At 63.1% G+C, this 10,073-nt stretch overlaps 1 protein-coding gene across 3 annotated transcripts in view; it reads right to left on the reverse strand.

Moving 5' to 3' along the window:
• CHKA (choline kinase alpha) overlaps positions 1-903 on the reverse strand; it is a 28,132-nt gene extending 27,229 nt beyond the window's left edge. Inside the window, exon 1 of one of the 3 annotated variants that reach the window (XR_008630692.1) lies at positions 539-903. Coding sequence is in view for 2 of the 3 variants with exons in the window: in XM_055142138.1 (XP_054998113.1) it covers positions 539-834 (296 nt within the window). In the remaining variant the exon portion in view is untranslated. The remainder of the gene's footprint in view (positions 1-538) is intronic. The other 2 variants (XM_055142138.1, XM_004618569.2) reach the window with 2 other exon arrangements.
• Positions 904-10,073: the final 9,170 nt, after the last annotated feature.

Here is a 10,073-nt window from a genome sequence, read left to right on the forward strand (position 1 = left end):
CCAGGGTGCTCAGTGCTGACTCTTCCTGGCGCTGAGGGACCATATGCTGTGCCTGGGCTGGAACCCAAGGCAGGTGACGGTGACTCACCCCCATACAATCTCTCCAGCCCGTTTTTGCCCTTTTTTTTCCCTAGCTGGGGGGCAGTTGGGGCACACCCCACGGTGCTCAGGGCTGACTCCTGGCTCTGTGCTCAGGGATCCCTTTGGCCGGGCTCAAGCACGAAGCAAGTCTGTCTCTCGGGGCCCCCTAACAACAGTGGGGCCCAGCCAGACTCAGGCGGGGGTCTCCGCGTCCCCCCACCCCGCCCCGCGGGTCCCACACCAGACGCATCTGGGGGCTCGAGGGTCGGCAAAGGAACGAGGTGCGGCCCCACGAGGGGTGGGAGGCCTTCGCTCTCGGTGCGGCGCAGCGGCCGCCACCTGGGGACGCCAACCTCGGCCCCGGCGCCCCCCGGCCGGCCCGGGCGCCCCCCAGGCCGGGCCGCATTGTTCCCGGGGCCCCGCGCCCCCGCCGGCGCGTCAGCTGACTGCCACCGACCTGATGACACTGATGTGGAACTGGTCCTCGCGCAGGCCGCGCCAGGCGCCGGGCAGGAACTCCTTGCACCACAGATAGGCCCTGCGGCGCGTGCGGGGCTCGGGCTGCTCGGCGGCGGCGGCGGGGGGCGCGGGGGGCGCGGGCGCGGCGGGCCGGGCCCGCGCCTTGGGCTCGCGCTCGCCGGCGGCGTCGCGCGGGGGGCCGGGCGCGGGGGCCGCGGGGCCGCCGCCGCAGCTCAGCAGCAGCCCGAGCGCCGGCGCCTCCGCCTCGCCCCCGTGGCAGAACTTGGTCTTCATGCCGGCCGGGCGGGCGCGGGGTCCGGCGGGCGGGCGGGCGCTGCCCTCGCGGAGGCCGGGGCGGGCGGCGGGCGGCGGGCGGCGGCGCTCGGAGGCCGGCGGGCGGGCGGCGGGCGGACGGGCACGGCGGGCACGGCGGGCGGGCAGCGGTGGCGGCGGCGGCGGCGGCGCTCGGCTGGCCCTGCTGGCCGCGGCGCGCGCTCCTATACAGCCGCCGCACGAGGAGCGCCCGCCGCGTCACCGGCCGCCCTCGCGCTCGCCGCTGATTGGCCGCCGCCGCCCGCCCCGGCGCATCACAACCGCCGCCGCCCTCGCCACGCCGCGTTTCCATTGGCTACGGCTCGGGCTCCCCGCCCCGGGCGCTGCGCGGGGGGCGGGGCAGGGAAGGGGCGGGGCGTGAGAGGCGGGGACAGGTGGGCGGGGCGGAGCTTTCACCGGGCGCCCGCGGGCTCTGGGGCTGAGGGCGGGGCGGAGGGGTGCGGGGGTCGCAGAGGAGACCCCCGCGGCCGGCTGAGCTGAGAGCGGGACCTGCCTCTGGGCCTCAGGGGCACCCGGGTCTTGCCTGCGGGCGGAAGCTTGCCTCGGGCCTCTGGGAATCCCCAGGGCAGCGCGGCCGGGGGACAGGGAGGGGGCCCCCGAGCTGGACACGGCGCCGGTCCCGCGTGACCTTGGGGCGCGGCGCGGCCGCCTGCTGCAGGCGCGACTGTTTGCACTGCACAGCTCCGCTCCGCGCGCGGGGTGGCCACGCCCCGTCCCGCCCGGGGCCCCGGGGAATTCTTAGTCTCGTTTCCTGGGTGCCGAACCAGGCCAGGCCCCCGGAAAGAGGAAAAGGCGAGTTGCGGGCCGCACGGAGGACCACTGAGGCCGCCTGCTGCCTCAGTTTCCCTGTCCGTGGTGCTGAGAACGCCGGGACCTCAAAGGCTTCTGGCGGGCGTGGCGCCTTCCCTGCCAGTAACGTGTGCCCTCCACCCCCCAATGTCGCTGCCTAGAACAGTGACCAAAGGTGAGTGCCACCGGACTGCTGGCCTTGAAGTCGCGCCCGGCCCGCACCCCGCCCCCACGTGGCTCTGATTTTGTACACCTTTGTCCATCGAGGGGATGAGACATTCAACCCTCCACTCCCAAGACCCTCCCTCCACGCTGACCCACCGCCCTTCACCCTTTCTGGAAACGGCGCGCAGCCGAATACAAACAGGCAAAGCTCTCGGTTTGCAGCTTTCCCTGGCTGTCCGGGAGACTGGCCCGTGGTGGCGGCAGTGGCCAGCAGTGTGGGGGTCTCACCAGATCCGGAAGCAAAATAATCGAGTATGAAATTGCTCCAAGGAGGGGGGCTTTTCCACAGACGGACAGTGAGGGTGTGCCTGGTCACTGAGTTGCAGGGGCAGTTTTAGCCCGGAGGGTTGCACGGCCGCGTGGGCTCCAGGCTGGCCCTTCGTTTTGTTTTTTTTTTTTCTTTTTTCTTTTTGGGTCACACCCGGCGATGCTCAGGGGTTACTCCTGGCTCTGCACTCAGGAATTACTCCTGGTGGTGCTCAGGGGACCATATGGGATGCTGGGATTTGAACCCGGGTCGGCCGCGTGCAAGGCAAACGCCCTGCCCGCTGTGCTATCGCTCCAGCCCCCCAGGCTGGCCCTTCGAATGGAGCCAAGGACTCTGGATAAAAATACTAGCCCGCAGGAAGTGCAATATGGCATGGCCTGCCCAGGTGACAAGCCCTTTGTCCCACTGTCCCCTGGCATCAGTTGGGTCATCTCAAAGGAATGTGAATGACCTGGCCAGGAGGCTGAGGCCCTGTAGGGTGGGGCTGTCCTGTCACTCGAAATGACGGCTGGGTGGCTGCGGGCTCAGGCTGGGAGGACCGCAGTCACCTTTCTGGGGTCTGCGTTCTCCAGCTCTCGGTGGTCACCTCATTAAAGCTATTGGGTAGAGGCCAGGACCGTAGTATAGCGGGGAGGGTGCTCGCCCTGCATATGGCCAACGCGGGGTCGATCCCCAGCATCCCGTATGGCTCCCGAGCCTGGCCAGGCATGATCCCTGAGCTAAGTGTGACTCCCCCTCCAAAAAAAAATCACTGTCACCCATCATTGTCATCCCGCTGTTCATCAACTTGCTTGAGCGGGCACCAGTAATGTCTCCATGGTGAGACTTGTTGTTACTGTTTTTGGCATATCCAATACGCCACAGGGAGCTTGCCAGGCCCTGCCGTGTGGGTGGGATACTCTCGGTAGCTTGCCGGGCTCTCCGAAAGGGACGGAGGAATTGAACCTGGGTCGGCCGCCTAAAAGGCAAACGCCCTACCCACTGTGCTATCTCTCCAGCCACCCCCCCCAAAAAAAGTAATAACAAATAAAACAATGATGTTGGAAAAGTTCCAGTGGTTGTTGCTCCCTTTTAGGCAAGTTGGCCTCCAGCTCCTTTCATCCACAGGATTAAAGCCCTGCGCCCCGCTTGGCCCAGCCTGAGGGGGTCAGTCTGAGCCGCCTTTAGTGGCGGGGTCCAGCCCGGGTCTGCTCAGCCAGACACAGGGGCACCTGCGTGGCGTAATGCTGGAATACAGGATAACCTCAAGATCTTTTGGTTTCGGGGCTGGAGAGATAGCACAGCAGGGAGGGCGTTTGCCTTGCATGCAGCCGGCCCGGGTTCAAATCCCAGCATCCCATATGGTACCCTGAGCACCGCCAGGAGTAATTCCTGAGTGCAGAGCCAGGAGTAACCCCTGTGCATCGCCAGGTGTGACCCAAAAACCAAAAAAAAAAAAAAAAAAAAGATCTTTTGGTTTCAGTTCGGGCTTGGGGGCCACACTCCGTAGTGCTCAGGGATAACTCCTGGCTCTACCCTCAGGGGGCACTCAGGTGGGCTCAGGGGGCCGTAGGGGATGCCGGGGATCAAGCCTGGGTTGGCTGTGTGCAGGGCAAGCACCCTTCCCGCTGTGCTACCTCTCTGCACACACCCCCCACCCCGTGATAGGTTTTACATGAAAACGGGGCCAGGGGAGGTGGCGCAAAGGGCAGGTTTCTATGTGGACACGTGGCCACTGCCTGCGGTTTGCTCTCCACTAGCACATGGCCCGATTCCCGAAGCACTGAGCAGGGAGATGCCAAAAAAAACAAAACGAAATCTACCCTGGGGTGTTTGGACCTGGCTTGGGCAGGTGCAGAGGCCTCGAGCAGGCAGACGGGCGTCAGGCTGGCACCACTGCACTGGGTAGGGCAGAGCCCACGTCCCAGGAGACCCCGAGAGGCTGATAAGCAAGGTCAGACCCCGTCGCAGAAGCACACAGGAACAGAGCCGGACTCACACCATCCAGGAGGGGGAACCTCTCGGGACATCTGTGCCAGTGAGCCCGGTGCCCAGGCTCTCCCCAGAGATCCTCCAGACAGCAGAAACTGTCCGTCCTGGCGGCACTCACCCAGGAGAGGAGAAATTGGGACAGAGCAATTGGATGGCGGGTAGGGCACCTGCCTTGCACACAGCCAACCCAGGTTTGATCCCTGGCACCATGTATGGTCCCCAACCCTGCCAGGAGTGATCCCTGAGCCAGAGCCAGGAGTCAGCCCTGAGCATGCACCACTGGGGATGACTCCGATGGCCCCAAGCCAGGGTTGGTCACATGGAAGGTAAGATTGGTCACATGGAAGGCAAAAGTTATCAACCTTTATGACTTCGGTTGAACAATCCTAGCACAGGGCCAGAGAGGAACCTGGGTTCAATCTCGGGCTGCATTATGGTACTGCAAACAAATCTTTTTTTTTTTTTTTTTGGTCACACCCAGCAATGTTCAGGATTTACTCCTGTCTCTGCACTCAGGAGTTACTCCACCCAAAGGTGCACAGGGTGCCAGGGAAGGAAGCCAGGTCAGCCGTGTGTGCAAGGCAAATGCCCTACCCACTGTACTATTGCTCTGGCCCCAAAAGCAAACAAATCCCGGCTGGAGAGGGAGTGCAGGGGTTAAGTTTCGAACCTCTGGGTGTGACCAATAAATGAATAAATGACATCTCTCCTGCAACATGAGGATATTTCCAAGAGCTCTTGGGTAGCTGCAGTCAGTGCCCTGAGCTGCGGGAAATGGGCCTTAGGAGGAAGGGGACATGGGGACGCCAGGAAGCCCCTCACAGTTCCTGGCACGCGGCTGACGGGTTGCTCGGTTTCTACCCGGGGCATGCCAGTGGCCTCCGCCACGGCAAAGAGGAGTCCAGCCGCGTACCCGGGTCTGAGAAAGGCCAGTTATTTTGTGCTTTTGGTTTGCAGGCGACGCCTGGGGGTGCTCAGGCTTACTCCTGGCTCTGTGCTCTGGGATCCTTCCTGGTGAGGCTCAGGGGACCACCTGGGGCCCCGGGGGTGGAGCCCAGCCTGGTCCACTCCACGCAGGGCAGCTGCTTACTTGCTGTGCCGTGTCTCTGGCCCGGAGGAGGGTGGTTTAAACCTGCCTCCCCACGCCGGTGGGCCCATGGTCAGGAGCCAGGGAGGAAGACCCCCCACCCCCGCCTGCACTCAGGCTGCATCACGGTGGGCACCGAGCCTTGCGTGGAGGTAAAACCGCTGCCAACGCAGGCAGCTCAAAGGGGCAGAGCCGGGCACCCACGATCTGCCTCTTCCTTCGGGTGCTGTGGGGTCCCCTCAAGGACAGGAGAGGCGGGGCTCACCCCCTCCAGGCTGCACCAGGCACCACACATGCGCCTCACATCTGCGCTGAACCTTGAAAGACTGACTGAGGGGCCAGAGTGCGAGGACGGCAGGTAAGGCCTTCGCTTCGGCCACTGGTGCTCCATCCCCGGGATCCCGCACCGTCCCGCAAGCCCTGAGTGCAGAATCAGGAGTTAACCCCTGAGCACTGCCACGTGTGGCCCAAAAGACACATGAATAAATAAAATAAATAAAAGAAGGAAAAAACAGATTGACGTGAGAGCAGGAAGGCCGGCAGGCCGCAGCCTCCACACTCAACACTGACTTCTGGGGGCCGGAGCGATAGCACAGCGGGGAGGGCGTCTGCCTCGCATGTGGCTGGCCCGGGTTCAATTCCCAGCATCCCATAGGGTCCACTGAGCACAGTCAGGAGTAATTCCAGAGTGCAGAGCCAGGAATAACCCCTGAGCATCGCCGGGTGTGACACAAAAAACAAAGGCACACACACACACAAAAAAAACAGAGAGAGGGGGCCGGAGCGATAGCACAGCGGGTAGGGCGTTTGCCTTGCACGCGGCCGACCCGGGTTCGATCCCCGGCATCCCATATGGTCCCCCAAGCATCGCCAGGAGTAGTTCCTGAGTGCAAAGCCAGGAGCAAGCCCTGAGCATCGCTGGGTGTGACCCAAAAAGCAAAAAAAAAAAAAAAAAAAAAAAAAAAAAAAAACAGAGAGAGACTGGCTCTGGTGCTGCTGCAGAGCGCCAGGCACCTCTGCGGGCTAGACGTCCCGGCCCAAAGGAGGTCCAGCCTGTGGCCACGTCCTACAAGGACACCTGGCGCCCTCCTGCCCAGAGCCCAGGGGGTCTAAGGAAATCAGGGGATTCGAGGCCCAGTGGCAGGCGGACAGGCCTCCCCTCCCGGCCTCTGTACAGCACTGGGGAGAAACCCGGCCTGTGGGGCTGGTTCTCTGCCTGCCCTGGACTAGGACGCGTCCCCCCTCTCTGCGAGGACGGCATCACTGCCCCGACCCCTCAGGCCCCGCGCCAGGCCCTCGGGGACAGCTGCCTCTGTTGTTTTGGAGTGGAGCTTGGACCACACCGCAGTGCTAAGGACTTTCTCCTGGCTCTGTGCTCAGGGGTCAGACCTCTGTGCAGGGTTGGGGGTAGAACCTGGGGTGACAAAGCACAGACCATGTTCTGGGAGGTTGCTCCCAAACGGTGCTCAGGGGGCCTGGGGACCACACCCCAAGGCGCTTGGCCAACCAGATGGGCAGTGGAGTCCGAGGGCCTGTGGTACTTGGGGCCCTCTCGGGCTGCAGCTGGTGGTGCTTTGGGCTCCGGGAGGTGCCAGCGATCAGACCCAGGATGGGCACCTGCTGGCCGTACTGTATCCCAGCCCACAAATCAGAGCCTTGAATATGTATCGCGAGATCCATGTGGGAGAGTCGTGTGGTACTAGCATCTCGCGCTATGAAAGGGCCCGGAGGGGCCGGAGCGGTAGGACAGTGGGGAGGGCATTTGCCTTGCACGTCGCCGACCCGAGTTCAATCCCCGGCATCCCATAGGGTCCCCCAAGCACCACCAGGAGTAATTCCTGAGTGCAGAGCCAGGAGTAACCCCTGAGCACTGCTGGATGTGACCCAAGAAGCAAAAATAAATAAATAAATAAGGGGGCTGGAGCAATAGCCAGAAAGGTCTTGCACGCGTGGGTTCAATCCCTGGCACTCCATAGGGTCCCCTGAGCCCACCAGGAGTGATCCCAGAGTGTAGAGCCAGGAGAAAGTCCTGAGCACCACCGGGTGTGACCCAGAAAGCAAAAAGGAGTGATGTCTGACCACAGGACCAGGAGTCAGCCCCGAGCACCACTGGGTGTGGCCTCAAAATCTATAATAATAGGAAGAACCCTGGTTTGTAGCACCCTTAGGTGGGGGGAAGGCCATCTTCCCTGCTGACCACCAGCTTGGGACGATCTGGTTGCCTTCATTGAGAGACAGCACAAAAACCAGACTGGGGGGGCTGGAGCGATATCACAGCGGGTAGGGAGTTTGCCTTGCATGTGGCCGACCCGGGTTCGAATCCCAGCATCCCATATGGTCTCCTGAGCACCGCCAGGGGTGATTCCTGAGTGCATGAGTCAGGAGTGACCCCTGTGCATTGCCAGGTGTGACCCAAAAAGAAAAAAAAAAAAAAAAACAGACTTGGGCTAAGTGCCAACCCCGGGCAAGGCCATTGCATCACAGGAAGTGATCTTCAGGGCCTCAGGGTCTATTTCCGGTGGCCCCAAAGCCAGTGTGCTCAGGCCCACTTTCCTTTGGCCTGGGAGAGAGCCCACGTTGCCGAGCATATACTTTGCATGTGAGAGGTTCAGACTTGGTCCCCAGCACCACATGGGAACAGGGAAAAGCAACCCCTGAGCACTGTGCTCAGAGTCCCTGGGCACTGTTGACTGTGGGCCCCCAAACCTCAAGAATCTTTTTGCTTGGGGGCCACCGCCAGTGGTGCTCAGGGCTGACTCCTGGCTCTGTGCTCAGGGATTACTCCAGGCAGGGCTCAGGGGACCATATGGGGTGCTGGGGATGGGACCCAGGTTCCCCACTGTACCAACTCTCAGGCGTCTCTAAAGGTAATTTGAAGAACAAAAAGCTGGGTGTGCTAAAAAAGAACCCAGGGCCAAGTGTCTCACCCGAGTTTGATCCCCTGCACGCTGCTGAGCACCACCAGGAGTGATTCCCGAGCGCAGAGCCAGGAGCAAACCCTCCTGAGCATCTCCAGGTGTGGCCCGAACCTCCCCGCTGCTGAAAAAAAAGGAAAAACAAAAAGTCAGCGGTGGTCCCTCCTGAGGCTTGCCCCCGCCCCTGCTCAGTGACTGCTGGCCGCTGGCCCCCGGCGGCTACTCAGAGTCAGCCCGGGACAGAGAGGGAAACAACTTCAGAAGTCTGGGGGGGTCTGGGGAGAATCCGCCCCCCTCGCACCGCCAAGGTCACATTCCAAGGTGACCCGCCGCCCGGGGGGCCAGGAATCCAGCCCGGCGAGATTCCTGTGCCCACAGCCGGGGGCGGGGAGAGGGGCCGGTCGGTGCGCACGGCCGGTGTCCCCCGGCCCAGCCGTCCCTGGCCGGCCCGCGGCTGGGCAGTGCCGTCCCCGCCCTCGAGCCAGGCTCGGACCCCGCGGGCGGCCGCGGCTTTCGCAATCGGGCGGCGAAGCGGCTGGTTACCGCGAGGCACCACCCGGGCCGGGCAAAGTCCCTCCCGCCCGCGGGGGCGGCGGACCCCGGCGACGCCTCCCGCGGAGCCCGCGCCCCGCATCAGCTGGGGCGTGTGGAGGGTATCCCGGCACCCCATCTGGTCCCCAGGGCCGGCCCGACCGGCCAGGCGGCCCAGGCCCGCCCGCATCCGGGAACAGAGGGTCCTCCCTCTCCTCCTCCCCATCCCCACCCCTCCCCACCCCTCCCCATCCCTCTGGCTCCCTCTCCCCTCCGCCTCCCTCTCCCCCTCCCCTCCCCCTCTCCTCTTCTCCCTTTCTCCCTCCCCCTCCCCTCCTCTCCCTCTCTCCCTCCCCCTCTTTTCCTCTCCCTCTCTCCCTCCCCCTCTTTTCCTCTCCCTTTCTTCCTCCCCTTCCCTCTCCCCCTCCCCCTCTCCCTTTACTGAGAGGTGTTAGGGTCCCAGGTCACCCCCTTCCCAAGGAGCCTCACGGTTCTTGGAGGGATGAAATGGCTGGGCACTTCCCATGAGCTCTGCACAGCCCTGCACCTGGTCAGTGAAATGAGGGAAGGTGGTGCCCGGCCCCTCCACTGCACCCCCCCTCCCTTGCGCCCTTGTTTCCCCACATCCAACCTGGGGGCTCCCCACCCAGCTCCCCACCCAGCTGCCCTCTGAAAGTCCCCAGGACCCAGGATAGTTTCCCCGCCTGCCCCCACCCGGTCTTCTCCTACTGGCCTTCCCTGCCCCCTCCTGCCTCAGTTCCCAGACCCCGGGAGTGGTTCCTGCTGCTGCAGTCTCCAGCCGGTCCCTCCTGCTCCCTGGCCTCACAGGCAAAGCGCCAGCAGTTCCAAGGCGCACCCCTGGGACACCCGTCCGGCGGGCCCTGCCTCTCTCAGGAAGCCGTGCTCTCGCCTCCCTTGGATGTCATCACTTGAATGGTTCGCCTCCCCCCAAAGGTGGACGGCTCCAGGGGTCCCCCAGTGCCTTTGAAAGAAGTGGGGAGCAGCAAAAAAAACCCAAAAAAACCCAAAAAACCAAAAAGGGACCGGAGTGATAGCACAACGGTAGGATGTTTGCCTTGCACGCGGCCAACCCGGGTTCGATCCCCGGCATCCCATATGGTCCCCCAAGCACTTCCAGGAGTAATTCCTGAGTGCAAAGCCAGGAGTAACCCCTGAGCATCACTGGGTGTGACCCAAAAAGCAAAAAAAAAAAAAAAAGAAGAAGAAGTGGGGAGCAAGGGAGGTGCTAGCTGCGTCTCTGCAGGCTGAACCCTCCGTCTCCCCATCCGAAGGGCGAAATTCGCCAAGAACCCATGACATCGCCTCAATTCTCACAGTGCTGGAGCTGGTCTCCCCGCCCCGCCCCCCAGTTCATCCTGGGTTCTCGGGGATGCGTGGCCCCAGCAGCTCAGTT

This window comes from Sorex araneus, chromosome 6, assembly GCF_027595985.1.
Source record: "Sorex araneus isolate mSorAra2 chromosome 6, mSorAra2.pri, whole genome shotgun sequence".
NCBI lineage: Eukaryota > Metazoa > Chordata > Mammalia > Eulipotyphla > Soricidae > Sorex > Sorex araneus.